This window comes from Cyprinus carpio, chromosome B12, assembly GCF_018340385.1.
Source record: "Cyprinus carpio isolate SPL01 chromosome B12, ASM1834038v1, whole genome shotgun sequence".
Taxonomy (NCBI): domain Eukaryota; kingdom Metazoa; phylum Chordata; class Actinopteri; order Cypriniformes; family Cyprinidae; genus Cyprinus; species Cyprinus carpio.
In genome coordinates this window covers 11542942-11564416 of record NC_056608.1, presented here as the reverse complement: position 1 = coordinate 11564416, position 21475 = coordinate 11542942, and the positions used below count along the sequence as shown (strand labels likewise).

The window sequence follows — 21475 nt, the reverse complement described above, 5'->3', positions numbered from 1 at the left end:
GCTTCAGTGATCATCATCACACATCAATAAGTTATCTCTCGAAGGTAAGAATGCAGTAAACGTTCCTGAAGTTGCAATAAATCACTACACTGAAGTTGCAAAACACCTAAATATAATCGATTTATGATGACAAGCCCCGTTCAGTTATTATACCGTGAATTCCCGGTCAATGTCCGTCATTGCAGTGATATGCCTCTAACGGATCATCACATCAGTGCTGAGATAGTGAAACTAAAACCTACTTCTCTCACCATTCGGCCAACTTAACGTTATATTGTGAATAGATTATCAACACGAATGAATTCACTCACGTCTGCTGCGGTTTTTTATAGTGTGTTGTTCACATAGCTTCACTGAACAGCGTCCGTTCCGTTAGGGCTCTTAGTCAAATAAATTGCGCATATTTGGAGAAATGTTGCTTTATTCTAATATGATTGCAAAATAATTTATCATACAGATTCAGAATTACCATTATGCAATTTTGAAGAGCTGAAAGGGCATCAAGCGCGAGCTCTGACGCCCTGACGCGACGCGAGCTCCCTATTCCTGATTTAGTTATCTCCTCAGCCGCGCTCTCTCATTTGACTAATAACCAGGGTGCGATTTGCCGGGGGGGATGGGGGGATTTCCCCCCCTTCTGGTCTATGCATCCCTGCCTCTGCTGAATAACTTTTGAATAATTTTATCCCGGTGGGGATAAAAACATCATGCAAACCCGCTCTGACGTCCAGATCTGAATCAAATGATTCGCGATACGCGATCCGATTGAAGCGCATCGAAACAGTGAATCATTTTGCGACGCAATGGTTTAACTGATTCGGAGTTCCGAAAGCTCCGTTGTGTTCTTTGCTCGCTTTCTCGATGTAATTTGTTGTTTGAATAACCGTGGACATTAAATCATTACAATTAATAGGCCTAACGTAGGCTTACAATGTTTTTGTTTTATTAAACTGAGATCACACTAAATACAATTTCCGTCGTATTAAAAAACATTTCATAAAATTTTTCAAAAGCATCCCCCCCTTTGTTTATTTCACAAATCGCACCCTGCTAATAACCCTATGCTAAAAACGTAAATTGTCAATAATATCACATTGCACGTTTCTGGATGACGCTGTCCTGTATACTTCCTAGTTTGTATCGCCGTGATAAACAGTCAAACAAACATTTTACACATCAAAAAAAAAACTCTTACAATATGGGTTGTGTGTGATTTTAATGCAATTCTGGGTTGCAAATAAAATGCTAAATATAACACACACACACACACACACACATATACATATATATAGAGATTACATTTATTTTCCATTATTTGTTCATTTGTTGCTGTTTAAATTTGCTTTAAGTCTTACTTTGTTTATAGGATGCTGCTGCTGGATGCAAGTTGTACTTAGTTTACAGAATGCTGCTGATGGATGGTCCCAGCACTTTTTATGTTTGTTGTTATTATTAATATTAATGTTGTTATTATGAACAGTTCTCAGAATTAAAGATGTGTTAAAATAATTTAAAGAGAGTCTTTGTCAGAGGCCTTTTTATTCTTAATTTTGACATTAATTTTCGTTTTTACACAAGACACATATCGGTTCAAAATATCGGTTATCGGTCTCCTTGATCTGTAATAATCGGTATCGGCATCGGCCCTGAAAAATGCATATCGGTCGATCCCTAGATATTACTCTGTTCCAGAGCACATGCATGACTGAGTGGCAGTCTTACTAATCAATAGAGTGAGCACACCTCCGTTCTCCCCAATCAGCTCTGCTCTAACAAACTGCATAAACGCCCACAATTAAAAAAAGAAAAGAAAAAGAAAATGGGAGAGAGTGTGTGTGTGTGTGTGTGTGTGTGTGTGTGTGTAATTATGGCGTCTACAGGGTCAGATCTATACTTAGGCAAATTAATACTAAAGAAAAACTTATGAAGCCTAATATGAGATTATTTCGGCTTCGAAATGGCATATCAAACAAAAAAAAAAGGTTATGTTAATTTGCAAAAGCTGTGTCACAACACATACCAAGAGCTCCCTTATCTGTTCTGCTTTCAGTACTGGAGAATAAAAGATTTATTCTTGGATGTTTTTATTAGTACATGAACATTATCTTGCACATTTTATCTCTCCAACAGATTCTAATTTGAAAGAAGTTTATAATGCATGTTCGCTATTCCCTATTCAGAAGACCGCACACTATGCTTCTCATACTCGCTCCTCTCTGCCGCGTCTCACGGAGGAGCCGTTTAACGTTACACTTGCCGCACGCGCGCAGCCTGTCTCGTAATGCTCGTTTATACTCTCGCGCAGCTCTGCATAGCACGTCTCCATGAGCGCATCTGGCAACATGGACGAGGCTTGACGCACGTGCACAACCTGTGTCAACTTTTGTGCAAACAAACTCCGCATTTAAAACGAGTGTAAATTCAGTCTAACTGCTTTGCTAATTTCACTTGGATGAAATGAAACATTCAGCACATTTTCGACTTGTTCATAAAATCCCAAATACTTAAAAATTAATAAATCATTACCCTATGTAATACTTTAATAATTTAATAATTAATAATAAGTAATACAGTTCTTTATATCCACAAAATAAACTAATCTTTTCTGTGAAATTCAATAATTAAGTAAATTATGTAAAAGTAGTAATACAATTATAATATTCACTGATAATAATAAAAATAAAAAAAAAACAATAGAACCCCTCCTAAAACACAATAGAACATTTAATGGATTTAAGGGTTGTAATGGGAATTATAATAGCTTTAATGTAAACTATAATGGTGTGTAATGTAAACTATAATGGTGTTTAATGTAAACTATAATGGTGTCTACTGGTATTTGATGGATTATATTGGTGGGATGTAATATAGGAGATGGGAAACAATAGAACAACAGTAATTCCTAATGGAATAATGCCCAAAACACACTACAAAAAGGAAAATTGAAATAATTTAAAACATAAAAAATAATAATATCTATTACTATTTCAATTATTTTTTTTTTTCAGCAGGGTAACGATACCCATAAGTTACTGTGCCGCAAACTATTGACAATATTAAGCTGAAGCTTGACTTTGCAAAATTAAAATCGCAAATCAAATCACAATATCTGTCAAAAAAATCGCAATTAGATATTTTCCCCAAATCGCACAGCCCTATCCTGTAAACTTGCACGCTGTAGTGTACACATTTCTTTGGAGGGAGGTTACAGCTTACTGCAAAAATGAAAGTTCATAAAAATGCACTTTTTTTTCTGCGAAACACTCTATAAAGATATTTTGATAAATATCTGTGTTTTTGTCAGTACAATGAAAGTCCACGTCCCAAGTGTTGCAAGTCCAGTATTGTTTTGAAACTCAATGACAAAGGATAAGTATACTTTCAAATGAAAATTTCCTGATAATTTACTCACCCCCATGTCATCCAAGATGTTTACGTCTTTCTTTCTTCAGTCGAAAAGAAATTAAGGTTTTTGATGAAAACATTCCAGGATTATTCTCCTTATAGTGGACTTCAACGGCTACTAAACAGTTGAAGGTCAAAATTACAGTTTCAGTGCAGCTTCAAAGGGCTATTTGACACGATACCAGACAATGAATAAGGGTCTTATTTAGCGAAATGATTGGTCATTTTCTAAAAAAAAAAAAAAAAAAAATGTATGTGCTTTATAAACACAAATGCTCAACCTTGCACTGCTCTGTGATACGCTTCCATGACTTCACGTAATACAAAATGACATTGAAATGTTCATGTGTGGCATAGGTCGGAAGTACCAACTCAGTGTTTACAAGTCGAACGTGCAAAGACTAAGTCAGACGCCATTTACAAAAAAAAAGTTTTGATTACGTATTACGTGAAGTCATGGATGTGCATCGCAGAGCAGTGCAAGGTTGAGCATTTGTGTTTTTAAAGCATATAAATTTAATTTAATTTAAATAAAGACCCTTGTTCCTCGTCTGGTATCGTGTAGAGCCCTTTGAAGGTGCACTGAAACTGTAATTTTGACCTTCAACCATTTAGTAGCCGTTGAAGTCCACTGTAAGGAGAATAATCCTGGAATGAAACATTCAGCACATTTTCGACTTGTTCATCCAAAACCTTAATTCCTTTTTGACTGAAAAAAGAAAGACGTAAACATCTTGGATGACATGGGGGTGAGTAAATTATCAGGAAATTTTCATTTGAAAGTGAACTTATGTAATTGTATGGACAAAAGCAGTTCTTCAAAATACCTTATTTTGTGTTTCACAGAAGTCATGCAGGTTTGGAATGGCATAGGTGAGTAAATGATGAATCATCCCTTTAAGACTTTGAGACTTGTTTGTATCATATTGGCTTAGTTTATATACATATAGGTTGTGTGTCATAAGAAAAGAATCTTGGAGGTTCATGAAGAGTTTGGTATTTTGTTTCCAGATCCAAGCCAGGGCCTCGTGGGTCCAGCTGCTCCCTCACTGCCCCATACGTCGTCATCCTCATCAATCGCTGCTTCTTCTTCTTCAAATTATGCAAATACCATGTGGGGGAACAGCTCTGGCAGCCAACCCCTCTCTCAGGGCAGGGAAAAGGTGATAGTGGACCGGTCAGACCTGGAGGAATGGCCCAGTATTGCTGCTGGAGATGGGTCAAAGGCAGGGGATACATCAGGTACCGGAGGTGCGGACAGTAGCGGAATTCTGAACTGCAGCACCTCATGGGGTGAGAGGCATCTCCAGCAGCAAGCGAAAGTTGTGGGAGGAGGAAACGGGAGGAAAGCAGTGAATTCTGACAGCCCCTCCCCACCCACATCCTCCGGTTCACCCAATGAATGTATGCAGTCTGGTAGTGTTTGGGCTTCGTCCTCCCATGAACTCATAGGGGGGAATGCAGTAGCAGCAGGCTCATTGCCCCCCATATCCAAAGCTGCCCCTCTCCCAGGGAGCTCCGACAGCTCCCTTGGTGTCAGCTGTGGGATTCCAGGTGCCAATTTTACCCCTAATGCCAATCCCTCTGCTTGGCCAGCCCTGGTACAGGAAGGGGCTGGGACAGTTGCAACAGAGGGTGTCTCCTCTTCCCTCCAAAGCTCATCTTTGTCTGCCAGCAACCCTCTTTCTGTGAATCAAGCCTCTCATCAGCACCAACTTCACCAAATGCAATCCAGAGACAGAGAGCCATCCTGTGGAGAGTGGGGTGGTGCAGCACTGGAAGCAGGAACAGGACCAAAAAACACAGGGGTGACAGAGGGGGCTGATATGGACTCTGGAAGCACAGGTGGAGGGGATGGCTCCACTTCGTCTTCCTCCTCCACCAGCTCATCATTGTGGAGAGCTCAGCCTTTCCCTGCAAACTCCAAAACGGGTGCCTCAAGGACTGAATCTTGGGAGGATGGAGCAGGAGGGAGCTCCGTGTCTGCTGAAGGCAGGAAAGGGTGGGGTTATGCCAGTCAGGATGATCGAGGAGATTTGACGGGGGCAAGTGCGTGGGGAACTGGAAGTGGGGGTCAGACCCCCGGGGTATCTCAGGGAGCGTGGGGTGGGGACCATATGTTGGTTGGGGAGTGGGGGGCGTCCAGTGGTGTTGGGGGTGTCAGCAATCCAGGTGGGAAAGATGGTTCGAGCAGTAACAGCAGCAGCGGTGGCAGTGTCGGTAACCCGACGACTTCCTCCTCCACACCTTCAACTATGACAAGAGCTTGGGACAATCAGAAAGGAGTTGGGGATGTAGGAGCAGGAGACTCGAGTGAGTGGGGAGGCCAGGGTAGCAGAGGTGGGGGAGGTACCTCATCCTCTAGTGGTGGAGGAAACTCTAGAAGTGGCATTCAGCACCATGGCCACCACCGCGCTCATCAACCTCCCAACCCTGAAGTGACCTTACAGAATCTGCTTAGCCGGTCTGACCTGGACCCCAGAGTGCTGTCCAACTCTGGTTGGGGTCAGACACAAATCCGTCAGAATGTGGCATGGGATTTGGAGGGAGGTGGTGGAACAGCGGCACCAGGTGGAGCAGAATCCTCATCTACAATGAGTGCACCTGCCCACTCTCAACCGTACTCTGGTTCATCTGCCACCACAACTACTGATCCATCTTCCTCCTCTCTGCTGCAAGGTGCAGCTCTAAATGCCAACTTGAACTCAAATTCCACCCTCGGGCCACCAGCTGTTTCACCTGGTGAAGGTTGGGATAACAGTAGTAGCAACAGCAGTTCTTCTTTGCATGCCAGAGGCCCTCCACCCTCGGGTGTCAATATCCAAAATCCTGGCGTCTCACAATCTGTAGGTGGTGTAGGTAGTTCAGTCGGTGGACAAGGCAAGCCATCAGGGGGTTGGGGAAGGACTGCTTCATCAGAAGGCCAAGGGAAAGGTTGGGACAGCGAAGGACATGAGTGGCGAGAATGTAAAGCAGGAAGCTCATCAGGCAGGTGGGGAGATTTCCAAACACAGGGTACTCCATCAACTGGAGGAAGTGGCTGGGGAGACAGTCAGGAGGAGAAACGAACAGGCGGTTGGAAAGAAATGGGACGGGGGGATGCGGGCAATTGGGGAACGAGAGGTAGCAGCGACTGGGGAGAGAATGAGCCCAAATCAAGCAGTGGGGGTTGGGGGGATGGGAAGAGCGGTAGAGGTACTAGTGGGGACTCAGAAGTGGGTACATGGAGTAATTGGGATGAGGGAGCTCCTAGAGGGGCATGGGGAACTGGAGGTACAGGGGCGGGTGGAGACATGGGTGGCAAATCTCACCAAGGCTGGGGTGGGAAGATGCACCCGTCACAGATGCCAAACAGCCAATCGGCCTCACAGAAAGGCCCGGCACAACAGCAGCAGCAACAACAATCACAGCCTCAGCAGTGTCAGTCGGCGGACACAGGGGCCATGCAAGGGGGCTGGGGAAGACCAGCAGGTCCTTCAGCCCAGAGCCAAAGTTCAGGGTGGACTTCAGGGCCCATACCCCAAGTTTCCAGTGGCTCTGGAAACACATCAGAGCCCAGTGGTTGGGAGGAGCCTTCTCCACAGTCCATCAGCAGGAAAATGGAGATTGATGATGGAACATCTGCTTGGGGTGACCCCAGCAAATACAACAACAAAAGTGTGTGGGATAAGAACAATGCCCCATCTGGCCAGGCACAATCAGTGTCCCCTCAGCAAGGACCCCCAACCCTACAGCAGCAGCCACCTGGAAGAATGCCAACTGGCCTTGGGAATAGGGACATGAACCTTCCACATTCAACAAACAAGGGGCCAGGAATAGGTAAGAACATGTGCTTTCCTTTGAAGTAGGGGTGGGCGTATATCACGATTCACGGTTTTATCACGATTCTTTGTCATGTTGGTTTATTTTGCAATTTGTCTGAGCATAACAGCCAAACTAATTACCCTATTATAAAGACAGCCTTTCAAGGTTACAAAATAAAAAAGGCAGATATTTAGTCCAAAGTGGGCGAAGATAAATGTTTGTCATTATTTTATCTTTGTTATTAAAAAATAAGAACAAAGATACACATTAGAACTACACATAATATGCAAATAAAACAAACAGTGCTTTATTTTCAGGTACACTAGGTGTATGTAGTAGTAGCATTCAAGAAATTGAATGAACAAATATAAAAATAAAACACTATATAGACTGATTCCTAACTGAAAACTGTTTTTAAGATCTTCAGTCAAGAATATTGGGTGATTTTTCTCTTTGCATTTTGTTTTATCGTTAAAGGAATAGTTCACTCAAAATAAAATTGTCATCTGTCTGTCAATTGTCATAGTGTTTTATTTTTATACCATCATTTACTCACTCAAAAGTTGTTTTAAACCTGAAGGAGTTTATTTCTTCTGCTGAAAATAAATGCTTTTTTGAAGAACGAATAAAACCAAAAACATCCTGGTCCACAGTGACTTTCCATACTATTTTATTTTTCCTACTATCAAATTTAATGTGGACCAGCAACTGTTTGGTTGCTCACATACTTCAAAATATCTTCTTTTGTGTTCAGCACAAGAAAGAAATTAATACAGGTTTGGGACAATGTGTGAGTGAGTAAATAATGACAGAAATTAAATTTTAAGGTGAGGTATCCCTTTAATGACAGTCGGCTACATGTTTAGTACTGTCTTGAACAGTATATTGAGATGGAGGTGCCATAACTGCAGCTGATAGAATATGCACTATAGCACGATAATACAATATTTTTTCAAAAGCAGATCGTGGAGACATATTTATCGTCCATGATCAAAAATCGTCATATCGCACACCCCTACTTTGAAATGTCTGTTTTAATGGGAATTCACTGCTGCTTTTTTTAACCCTTTGTGAAACATGAAAACTTTATCAAACTCTAAAAGGCACAATTTTTATTTACCTCATGGTTATTTTTGTTTTAGCATTAAATCATTGTCATTGCAACAGAAGCCCAAACTTGAAAAGTTATTTGGTTTTATATTTAAAGAGTAAAGAGTACAACATTAGATATTTTTGACTCTTGCTCTTCGCTTTGCTTTCATGTTGCATAGTAGTGTTGTCAAAAGTTCCGACTTCGGTACCAGTCAGTACTGCAATTTTAAAACCATCCATTTCCCGCTAAGAAGTCGGTACTTTTGACAACACTGTTGCATTCCATAGAACCATATTGATTATAGCATTTCCTTTGTTTATCTATTAGCTTCTTCTGGATGGGGAGGTAGTAGCTCTCCTTCCAGTCCATGTGTGGACAACGGTACTGCAGCCTGGGGTAAACCTACTGAAGCACCCACTAGTTGGTGCGACCCTGATGACACTGGCAAGGCACCAGGTTGGGGGGATCCCTCTCCCAATCCAGTGAAGTCTGGTGAGTCTGGATAATTTTGCTCTACCAATAATGGAAATGTCTTTGGAATTAAACTGTTCCCAAATTTATACTTTTGACGGATTTATACTAAGTGTTTTAAAGTATTTTTTTATTTTTACAGGTTCAAAGTCTATGCAAGAAGGTTGGGGGGAAGGAGATGGATCAGTCAGTGCTTCACGTCACTCCAGCTGGGAGGAGGAGGATGAGAGTTGTGTATGGAACAGCGCTGGTTCTCAAGGCAGCAGCTCCTCCTACAACTCTGGAGGCTGGGGAGCCAAGAAGGGCAACAAGGTATGCCAGTGGTCAGGATAGGGTCAATATTCATGCAAATCTGAAACCTAAGTTACTCCTGATTACTACTTACTGAGCTTTCTGTCTAATTTTCTTCAGGGTTCCTTGAAGGGTGCAGGAGACTCTTGGATGAACCCAATGACAAGACAGTTTTCAAACATGGGGATTCTGGTAAGAAATTATGAAAGAATTGTCTTAGATATGGAATTTAGACTTTTTTTAATGTAATCACAGTAATCAGTTAATTCCATTAAGTAGCTTTAATAACCATTAAATTTTTCCTAGTTATAGGCAAAAATAGTATATTGCTCACTAATATATCATGCATCCATATTAAAGTGCCCCTATTATGGGTAATGAAAGGTTCATATTTTGGTTTTGGGAGTCCCCAACAACAGGTTGACATGCATGCAAGGTCAAAAAACACTTTCATTAAATTATAATACGCATTTATTTTTACCTTACTTGCTCAGCGACTCCTAAATGATTAGCTCAACAATTCACTTTTCCAAACCCCTCCTTTGCATGAGGCTAATCTGCGGTGATTGGTCTCATTTTCATTTTTTTTTTATTTTGTCATGCCTGTAATGCCTGATAAAGCAGTGTTTGTGCGCACAGTGCTGTTTTGTGTAGTGTTACTGGGGAAACCGCTATTTTTACAGCTCCAAAAGCTGTACCTAGTGGCAAAGAATGACTTTGCATTTTCATTCAGACCAACACGAAAAGACCAACATGTGCGTAGGCAATATGCTAATGTTTCATGTTGACATCAACATGAAACGGCTTGGGATTCGTTTTAAAAACAACTCGTTTTAATGATTCAGAGTAATTTTCAAAAATCCATAATAGGTCACTTTAACCCTCTGGGGTATGAGGGGGTTTAGGGCCCCTTGAGAAGTTTTGATATGCCCTGACATTTATGCTTTTTTTCAGTATCTTAAAAACATATTAATGGCTAAAGTCTGATAAAACTGACTGGGCTGCAATAATATGTGAGCAGCATGAATGTACATGTTTGTATTTTTGAGAAAACATTGTCTGTGCGTGGTTAGTGAAAAACTTAAAATGTTTAAATCACCGAAATAAGGCCCTAAAACACATACAGAGCATTTGTTCACAAGATTTTTGAGAACTGGATGTGATAATCACGTGGTTTTTGCTACAAAATGACGAGAAAATCATCCTGTCCAATCTTTCACAGAAAACAATATATGGGTTTAACTTTTCTAAGACATGATTTGTGTTAGAAAGGTGTAGGCGAGGGAGTGACAATGGCTATGAATATTTAGTGCTTATGTTTAGTATTTAATTTGTATTTGTATTGTAATTTGTATTATTTGTATTTTATTTAAAATACAGTATAATAAAATTATACACCGTGAAGGTCAAGGACACATGATTGAACATACTACTCTGAACAGAGACTTGAACAGTAACACACCTTTGTGCCAAACATTCATTGTTAACACTACTACTTTTATAGCTTGTAGTTTAATATCTTAGAAACATCCTGGCGTTCTGAGACATTTAGACAATGAAATGACACACGTTACAATTTATGTGTACAAGTTATGCCACAATAACACAATAACAACAGATGCAAGTAATCTTAGGCCACTCATCAGAATGATATCCTCCACTGGATCCAGCTGCCCAACACATCGTAAATTTTGGGGTATTCCTCTCAGTGCGTCTTCCAGAAACAAAAAGTAGCTAGGATGAAATCTTCATGTTTGTTTATGGCGGTGACGGGGGCATTTACATGTGCATGTATGGATCTTTAGAATTTGAAAACCGCGAACGGCTTGTGGGCGTGATCGCTTTAGACATAATGAGTTGAAATGGGGAAAAACTGGACATCATGCTGGTTTTGTATGGTTTATTTTATCATAGAATATTTGTTTTGGATGTGACGCGACTTGCTTCATTTAAAAGTAGACATTTCAAACTTTGTATACATATATTTCTCATGTCTTTGAGGCAAGTATTCACTGAGATCAGGTTGTTTTATTTACGTGTCTGTGAAGAGAGGTGATGGAGACCGAGACTGCAGAGAGAGCTCCCTGTTTATTTTCTTTATTTTACAAAAGCACATTGTTTTGTTGTTATAATGGGTGCTTTCACACCTGTAGATTGAGTGCTTTGTTCTGAAACAGGGATTTAAGGTTTTACAATGTTGCTTTTTATTCACAGCAAAGTTTTTAAACTGACCAAATTTGTTCTCTCATTGGTCAGAGTTCCACGGTTTATTTTCCGGGATTCCACAAAGCTGTCACGGCTGTCATCCGTAAGGATATAGAACGATAACAGCTTTGCGGGCTTATTGTTTTTTTTTTTTGTAGCTGTCGTTATATTAATTTTTAATTTTGAGCAGCAGTGCAGGATTCATCGGGAAAACATTTTTAAAATGCACCTATTAGGAAGAAGAACAATAATACAGCATTATAAAATGAAAAAGTGCACTTTGATTTTGAATGGCAAAGACTAGGGCTGGGCGATATGATCATATTATCGTATATAACAACAATGTCTCATAACTATCACGATGTCGATGTCAACAGTCAGGTAACAGACGATTATCGACATTAAAAAAAAAGACAAATTATAAACCTAGTAAATTGCAAAAACAATTTTTACATTGCACCATAGTCACCATGCAAGAATGGTGCATGCAAGAATGACATAATTTAGTAGGAGGGTTCAGAACCTTAACGTTTTTGCTCAAAATTAGTTTTTAATCCCTGCATGATTTTAGTCATAGGCCTACATTTACGTTTATGCATTTAGCAGAGGCTTTTATCCAAAGCGACTTACAGTGAGTTCAGCCTACACATTATTTTACCAGCTGCAATTGTTATAATTAATGCTGCAATAGTTATAATTAAGAAATTTAAACTTACCATCATGAAATGTGTCTACACAGGCAATAATGCCAAAAATAGAGAAACATTGGAAAAGAGGCATATTTTATTCAAGACATTATTATATGACATCAACCTGCATTTAGCATTATTACAATCACTGCCAGAATGTCCAACTTCACCATGATGAACTTAAAATTGGGTTCTATTATTTTTCCTCAGCATTTCTCCTCACAAACTGAAACACAAATTTGATAAGATCAGAGTGGAAATTATTAGCAACACCAAAATAACAGCAAAGCTAATGTTTTCTGTTAGTTTAAGCACAAACTAAGAAAAGTAAAACCAAACTTTGTGGCAATAATTAAGACCAAACTGAACATTGTGTGTGTTTATGGTGCATGTCGGCAATGTTGTCTCAGCGGAGGTGGGGCATGGTGGAGGTGGGGCAGATGATTATATCAGATATCGCGATATTTTTAAAGGTGATTATCGCTAAGATATTTTTGACATCTTGCCCAGCCCTAGCGAAGACGTGCTCACCCACAGACATTAACAGGTTCATTTTGAAGTATTAGCAAAACAACAAAGTTAATGCTTTTCACGGAACTTACAAAATTACCCATTATATATTGTATACAGCCTGGTTTGTTGTTCAGGCGATCTCGGACCGATTATTTTGGCGTGGATCCAAGCGCGATTGCCGTGTTCACATATGCCCAAACGGACAGAGCTAAGGGGGGAAACACGCCAGGTTCCGAAACAACGGGCCAGGTGTGAAAGCACCCTATTACTATACACAAATATAAGTAGACCCTTTGCAGTTTCAAAGGATACCTTGTTCTTATCTATACGATCAAAAATGAAGGAGAATTTTTAGTTCTTTTTGTGGTCATCAAGAAAATACGAGACAGACCACACAGACCCCTGGCTTAGACCCCAGAGGGTTAACGTGTTTGAATAAAGTTTGAGTTTGAATAAGGTTTACCAATGTAGTGGTTTGTTAATAGGGAGAGGACCCCAGTGGTCGTTCTTTGGATCTGGCCCCTGGTCCTCCACAGGACAAAAAGATAGAAGGAGAAAAGCGTGGCATGGGCTTAAATGAGTACAATGGAGAGATGCGTAAAGGAGGACGTGGAGGGGGAGCAGGAGTAGTCTTCCGTTCACCTGGTTCCAAAGAGGTGGGGGCATGTGAACCTGGGCCTTACTATGACAAGGTATTTCCATCTCTTTACGTGTCTGAAAATGGTAATCTGAGCCTCTGCTGTCACTGTGATTATCTGTGTTTTCTCTAATCTTTTATACTTTTTCTTTAGGTGAGTGGCCAGTTGTTTAGTAGCGGAGGTGGGATGACACAGTCCAGGCACCAACCAGGGGTGCCTCCCATCAACCCATCAGTACGAGCGCAAGTGCCTCATCAGTTCCTGTCACCGCAGGTACTTGATAATACTATGTATTGGTTTATATTACTTCAGTAGTTTGCAAGATGTTGACAGACAAGTCATTTTAAAACAGACATTTTGTTGAGGTTTTAACATTTTTTTGTCCTCAAAGTACTGTGCACTGATTATGCACAATAGGATGTCTTAAAGATAAATTCCTGTTAACTACAGAAATGCAGCTAGATGAAATGTAACTCGTCTAATTTGATCTGTCTGTTGCAGGTGCCAGCCTCTGTCCTGAAGCAGATGCCTCCTCCCAGTGGAGGTGTTGGAGGTGTTGGGGGAGGCATCTTTCCTCCACAGCTTTCCCCACAGCACATTGCCATGCTCAACAGCATATACCCCTCTCATATTCAGTTCCAACTGGTGAGTAGCTCTATGCTCTGTCACATGCTCAGGACTTCGTCTGTGCTGGCCAGATTCACAATACACTCACTACAGTTCTGTTTGTTTTTTTCTTTTGACCCTGTGACTCATGGTTTCTTTGCAGGCCTGTCAGCTGCTACTTCAACAGCAACAACAGCAGCAACTGCTGCAGAACCAGCGCAAGTTCCCCCCAAACATACGTCAACAAGCAGACCCACAACAGGTACCATTTTGACCTCCTTTGTGCTAAACTACTATATAACTGTAAAAAGCTTCTGTATATTTGAATGTTTCCTGATGCTTCTACAGTGGTCAGGTGCTCTCAGAAAATTCTACATTAAGTAATTACATTCTTTGTTCTGGTCTCATATTATAAAATTTATATTTAATGGTTTGATCAAGCATAAGTCTCTTCTCTTTGTCTTACTATGGCTTGTATACTTAAAGTAACTTTTTGAAACAAGCAGACTGGCAAACATCCCACTTGCTTGCATATAAATAGACTCAGTATTTGTGTAGATGTGCCACAGGAGATGATGCTTTAGTTTGAAGTCAAGCAACATAGCAAAACAAATAGCAAGATGCTATTCTGTTCTTGTTATGTGAAAATGAAATGAGGATTAGGGTTTAACCCTCTGCAGTGGTGGACATGTCGGCAGTATGAATTCCTATTGAATTGCTGTTTTTTTTTTCACCAGCTTGCCAGAATCATGGCTGTTCTTCAGCAACAGAGACAACAGCAGCAGCAGCAGCATGTGGGAGGCCTAGGAGGCAGCTCCAAACTCTCTCCTTCTCACCTTGGTGGTAGTGGTCCAAAGATGCCAATGTCGGACCCCCTCTCACACCCTGGCATGGCAGGATCTGTAGCAGACCTGCATCAAAAAACACAAGGAACTTATTCTGGTGAGTCTGTTTTTATTTTAAAGAGCCCCATGAGAATGTCATGTCTGCTGGGAATGGTAACGGTTTGTAACTTGCCATTTTCTGTCCTGTTTTTTGTCTTAAAGGATTTGGGCCTGGAGTGAGCCTCCCTGGTCTGGAATTGGGTCCCATGGTTGGTGGCCCAGCTGGGCTTAAAGACAGTGGGGGGCAGCAGTCTCGTTTCAAGTGGATGATGGAAGGTCATTCCCCAGCCCCCTCACCTCCTGATAGCACTCTCCATAAAAATGGTGCAGTTCCTTTTTTTTGTAACAAATGCAAGTTTAGGATATACAAAGAAGTGTGAAATGTCTGGTACAATTTAGACAGTAACTGAGATTGCCTTGTTACTCTGATATATAGGTCCCATTGCTGCTCCTCTCAAAATGAGAGGCGGGTCCCCATATTCCCAGTATGAGATGCTGGGAGGTGAGGGTTTGGGTGTGCCTCCACAAGGGCCATCAGATCACTGGCACAGAAGTCCTGGAAACAAGATGGGCGCCAAGACTGGCACATCCAGCTGGCCTCCAGGTAAACAGTGATGCACAATTGAACATTTTCATCTTAGTTACTTGTAAAAATATCTATTAGGAATTGAAATATGATTTTCGTTTCAGAGTTCCAACCAGGAGTGCCTTGGAAAGGAATTCAGAGTGTGGACCCTGAATCTGATCCTTATATGACCCCTGGAAGTATGCTGGGCTCATCGATGTCAAGCCTCAACGACACTGAGCACCAGTTGTTAAGAGACAACACAGGTACAGCTAACTTAAACTTACAGATAATAGTTTAGAATGGGAAGTATATGTTTAATATAATTAGTTAGTGGTTGTGTCTTTTTTGTTTTATGAATCATATGAATCACATTGTTCTTGTGTATCAACAACCACATGTTTAAGCTAAGCTACGAAAGAAATTTGTATTTAAGGATGATTTATTTATTCTACAGAACTAATTTATTCATATCTACAAAACTAATTTCAAGCATTTAAACTTAAACATTCAGATCTAAAGGTTTTCTAAGATCATAAAGAATCTTTGATTCAATCAAGTTTGTTCAAACATTTGACTGGTGTTTTATGACATTGATTTCTTCTTTCAAAGGTAGTTCCTCTACCACAAAGACACAGAGTACTAGGCTTTGAATTCTAAATGTAATTTACATACTCATGTAAATACTAACAAACAAGTCTTGTATTTTGCATGTGTTGGCATAGAATCAAATCCCTCCCTCAACACCTTGCTGCCTTCACCTGGTGCCTGGCCCTACAGTGCCTCAGAGAGCCCCCTCAACAATGCACACAACCCAGGTAACAACAAAGCACTCTTCTCACTAGATGGTACTTATTTGATTTGATTTGATATAAATCACTAAATTCCATAAATTCTTGTTTATTCCCAGCTTGAATACTCTGAATATGTTGTGATTTATTTCCTGTTCTCACAGCTAAGTACACAGACTATAAGCCCAGTTGGCCACTTGAGCCTATAGGGCACAACAAGCCTTGGAAGACCAATCGCAACAGCTCTCATCTGCCACGCCCACCTCCTGGACTGGCCCATCAGAAACAGCCGTCCGTTTCTCCCTGGACAGGAGGAGGCCCACGATTCAGCAGAGGCTGGGGTGGCACTGGAGGTGGCCAAGAAAGCAGATTTGGGCCTGGTAATAACAACACCTCAGAAACCATAGAACTTTTCATAATTTTCATTATTGAAAATCACAGATGTTAAAATTAAACACCGTTTAGACTCACTAGATTAGATTAGATTCACTCAAGTAAATTCAACCTGTTTTAACTAGGGATGTGTATCATTTACATTTTATCGATGCTGATACCGATACAATACTGCGATAATCAAAACAATAATATTTGGCCCAAAAATATATCATTTGAAAAGTTATTTTAATACTGCTGAACTTTAGCAACTGTATTAAATTTCTTCAGTCAAGAGCAGTGAGTTATTTTTATCTTTGTGTTTTATTTTATTAACATTAAAGGGATAGTTCACCCTAAAATTAAAATTGTGTCATCATTTACTCACTCTCAAGTTGTTTTAAACCTGAATGAGTTTCTTTTGAAGAAAGTGGGAAATCAAACAGCTGCTGGTCCCCAGTGACTTTTTTTTCCCCTACTAATCAAAGTCTCTGGGGACCAGCAAATGTTTGGTTACCCACATTCTTCAAAATATCTTCTTTTGTGTTCACCACAAGAAAGACATTAATACAGGTTTGGTACAACATCACAGTGAGTAAATAATGACAAAATTTATATTTTTGGGTGAACTATCCCTTTAATGACCATCGGCAGCATGTTTAGTACTGTCGCTTTAAGAGCAGCACGCATCTGTTTTTCTCTCAATTGTTTACTTTCACTTTAGACATAACTAACAGAGTCTATATGTAAACCTTGTGTGTTTTTGACAGTATTAGCACAATCAGACCATAACTAAGATATCAGGTGCAGCCAAGTAATCAGGTGCAGTTTGACTGGCCTTTTAGTGTAACTTTACGCACGCTTCAGGTGTACGCGCTCTGAATAAGCACACGTCAGAACAGCATGCAAATTAAATGTTAAACCAGCACATGCAAATAATGTACTTATGTGATTGCGAATAAGAGCAGTGAGTATAACTCTACCTCTGAATTAACATTTGATGTGAATGTCTCGTGAGTTGCAGTTGAAGCTGGAGCCGGGAGACATAATAGATGTTGTGATTTGTTAGAAAATGTTTCATATTACTAGTGTTGCCTCCTTTGGTCACTATTACACTACTGCATATATTGTATCTGACACTAGCGTCGCTTAGTTTTGTTACATGAGTCCACACTTTAGAACGTTTCACTCTTGCCGCCATGACTGATTGCACGCAAACACACACTGAGGATATCATGCACTTCAAGCAAATGTGGGCCACATCATTCAGTGAAGGAAAATGACAAGCAGCAGCTTCTAATTCGCCATTAACATTGACGTATACAGAGATAAAACAACAAAAGTATCGATAACAGTATCGTTTGTCCTGAAGCTTATTGGTAGTTCGGTATTGACCCAATTATGTACCGGTCCAAAAAAATTGCAGTTCTCTGTACCCATCCCTAGTTTTAACTTTCTTACTCTTAATCTGTGTAGGTTCTGCGTGGAGTGATGGAGGAGCCTCTAAGGGGAGCTGCTGGCTGGTGTTGAGTAATCTAACCCCTCAGGTATCTGTTATGAGTTATGTTGGTTTTTATTAGATTTTAATTAGCTTTTCATTTAGTTCTCTTATTTCATTGCAATGATTTGTATCATTTGCAGATTGATGGCTCCACTTTGAGGACTATCTGTATGCAGCACGGGCCGCTTTTGACCTTTCACCTTGGTTTGACTCAAGGTAGTGCTCTGATTCGCTACAGTACTCGCCAAGAAGCAGCCAAAGCCCAGAGCGCACTTCACATGTAAGTGTCTATGAATCTATATCCTGACCCTGATCAAAGTAATGATCACATTTTTTATACCAATTGAATTTTATCGCCTTTTAGCACCTTATCAAACCTCGTTCCCACCACAGAGTAAAACAAAAAGGTAATTTTGTGAGCATTAAAACTCATATTGTGATTTGCTGATATAGGCACAGAGATGCAAAACAGTGCTGTGGCTGTTTAGAATAATTTTTTAGAATATTGTTTTCCATTTAAATATATATATAAATAAAAAAATTATCTCTCTCTCTCTCTCTCTCTCTCTCTCTATATATATATATATATATATATATATATTAAATATATATATGCCTATATTTGTAATGTCTGTAAGGCAAAGATACGCAGAGTTTCACGCTCAAGTTCACAGAAACTGAGACCTGTTTGCTTTCATTATTTTACAAAAGCGCAATGTTTTGTTCTTGTGAGTGCACAAAAATAAACGTAGCGTCTTTACAGATTTGAAAGATGTATGCGCTACTATTCAGCCTCCAAACTCCACACAGACACTTGAACAGCGCACATTTCTTTAGGATAACATTAGATTGAGCAGCCATGTAAAGTTGCTAATTCTTACATATTTCAGATGATAAGCCATATTTGAGGTTGATGAATGATAGGCAAGCATTTGGATGTCCTGCCCGATGTACTGTATTACCATAGACTAGCCATTAACAATCTGTATATCACAATTACAATATTATTGCAGCTGATATATATTGCACACCCCAAATTGTGAGCTATAATGTCACAATTATGAGAAACAGAGTTGCAATTGCCAGAATTAATTACGTTTTGAGAACATTGCAGTTAACGACAACCATAGGTGCAGTTGTGAGAATAATTACTAGTGATGCACCAAAATGAAAATTCTTGGCTGAAGCCGGACAAAATGGAACACTGGGCCAAAGGCTGAATACCGAACACGTTTTTTTGCACCAGCCCCCCCCCCACATGTAGGCCTATTTTGCCTTTCTTTTTTTTTTTTTTTTTTTTACATCAATGCATAAATTAAATAGCCAAAATGTGCTTTTTACTGTTTTTTTTTCTGTTTTTCAAATAAAAAATAAATTACAAAACAACAATTTAAAAATATTTACTTAACACTGAACTTTTTTTTAACATTCTAGCAGACATTATACCAACACAGCACAATTTAACTTAAAACTAATAAAATACTAAAAAAATATATTTTAAAACTTACAATACCACAATAAATCACACAAATCAAACTTCACAAAAAAAGGCAACATTACTTAGCAAAAAAGAATTCTTTTAAAGGGGTCATATGATGTTGCTAAAAAGAACGTTATGTTGTGTATTTGGTGTAATGAAATGTGTTTATGCGGTTTAAGGTTCAAAAAAACTGATTATTTTCCACATACTGTTACTGTACATTATTGTTTCTCCTCTATGCCCCACCTTTCTAAAATGCGTCGATTTTTACAAAGCTCATCATTATGAAAAGTGAGGTGTGCTGTGATTGGCCAGCTATCCAGTGCGTTGTAATTGAGCGAATGCCTCAAGCGTGTGACGGACATGTTACACCCCTCACCATGCTGTGTTCTTACGATTTGTGCTACCCTGTCAGATTTTGCTACCTCCCATTAAAACAGATGGTAGCGTAATTCAATAGAGCAGTGGTTTTCAACCTGTGGGCCGCGGCCCCCTAGTGGGTCGCGATGGTATTGAAGGTGGGCCGCCAATTACTATTAAAATAATTAATAATATTGTTAATATATGTAAAAATGTCTAAGTCATAACATAATAACATCATTTCATATATATAATTAAATAAGCCCGAGTTATTATCTGTTCATTGCCAGTTCATTCTATGGCTGTGCGATAGAAATAGTCATAAAATCACGATTTGAGCGTGCGCAACTTCTAAATCGCTTTATAGCACGATTTTCCGCGGCCCTGACCTCCCGCAGTATGCCATCCGATCTAATGCAACGCGCCTAGCGCGAGAACAGATGTGATGCGCCTTTTTCCGAGCCCATTAACGGATCAGAGCGTTCACACTGCACGCGATAAAAGGCTAGAAATAAAAACGTGCGAAAATAATTAATATCTAGCACATGAGCATAGAGAGAGTTGTGAGTGCACAGGACGCAGTTTGAGCGAGAGAAGACGCGTTTTAAGTGCGCGCACTTTCTCTGGGCGAGGGCAGCGTGTATCTGAGCAAGCGCGTCTCGTTTTGTGACAGAGCAAAAGAAATGTGCGTGCGTGCTGACAGATTAGCGCTCGCGCATTAATTTAATGTGCTTTCGCGTTACATTAATGCGCCCTCGCTGCTGCTTTCTGCACCGCATACACATACTGTATACGCACTGCAGACGGAGTACGTGTGAACCTGTATAATGTAACAAATCTATTTCAACACCTGAGGCACCGCTACAATTAATGAGCTCTATGAACAATGTATGGCAAAAAAGAAAAAAAGTCCCTGGACACAGGATTTATTTATTTTATATTTTTTTTGCCATAAGTCTAGAAATTTTGTTACACAATGTTTACTACAGTGATTACTTTGACTTATGTCTGTTCTAGAGATGTTACAACTTTTTGATAAAGCTCTAATTGGTTTTCTTTTGGAAATATATTTCAAATTCATCCTGAATGCATTTATGACTGTAAAGCATATCTGTGTGTGTCAAAATTGTGATTAGTATCGAAATCGCAAAATTGATCGCGATTGTTTTGTCCATATCGCACATCCCTAGTTCATTCAATAAATACAGTTAACAATCTAGCTTCTGAGTACTAAGTTATTAACCCAACAATAGGGGGGTCAGTTAATTTTTTTGCAGTGTGCCCCGCAAACATATGTGTTTGGTTGTGTGGGCCGCGAGTTGAAAAAGGTTGGGAACCACTGCAATAGAGAAAAGTGCTACCTATCAGATTTTGCTTCCACCATGATATTAATAAGGTGTGAGGCTTTATTAACATGTACACCTACCCCAACCCTAAACCTACCCTTACAGTAGGATAAATAGAGTGTTGGTAGCATAATCTGATAGGTAGCATTATTTGTCAGAACACCGGACGGAGCAACGAGACACAAACATTAAAACCCATTACAAACGAGTCATTTGTTGCATCCAGTGGGGGACATAATTACTGATTATAATGACTTATACTGCCTTTTTACGTGTTGCATTGCATCGCGCCGTGTAAACATAAAAACATGTCTGCATTTGTGATTGGAGAAACAACAAACAACAAGCGCTATTCTACACTGCTCAAAACTCACATTTGAATCATCAGTGGCAAATTCTTTAAATAAAAAAAACTTACTTGCAGACTGTGAGTCAGAACAGCCCAGGATCAGTAAACAGTT

The 21475-nt window shown here is 39.9% G+C and overlaps 1 protein-coding gene across 1 annotated transcript in view; it reads left to right on the top strand.

Annotated features, from left to right (window-relative positions):
* The window catches only part of LOC109053226 (trinucleotide repeat-containing gene 6B protein-like), a 34875-nt gene that overhangs the window by 10272 nt on the left and 3128 nt on the right, over positions 1-21475 (top strand). The window contains exons 5-21 of the mRNA XM_042735356.1: positions 4252-4278; positions 4417-7224; positions 8630-8794; positions 8916-9085; positions 9185-9256; positions 12957-13163; positions 13263-13382; positions 13611-13754; positions 13879-13977; positions 14453-14657; positions 14762-14923; positions 15036-15203; positions 15290-15430; positions 15890-15982; positions 16120-16335; positions 17804-17874; positions 17969-18108. Coding sequence (XP_042591290.1) covers positions 4252-4278; positions 4417-7224; positions 8630-8794; positions 8916-9085; positions 9185-9256; positions 12957-13163; positions 13263-13382; positions 13611-13754; positions 13879-13977; positions 14453-14657; positions 14762-14923; positions 15036-15203; positions 15290-15430; positions 15890-15982; positions 16120-16335; positions 17804-17874; positions 17969-18108 — 5008 coding nt within the window. The remainder of the gene's footprint in view (positions 1-4251; positions 4279-4416; positions 7225-8629; positions 8795-8915; positions 9086-9184; positions 9257-12956; positions 13164-13262; positions 13383-13610; positions 13755-13878; positions 13978-14452; positions 14658-14761; positions 14924-15035; positions 15204-15289; positions 15431-15889; positions 15983-16119; positions 16336-17803; positions 17875-17968; positions 18109-21475) is intronic.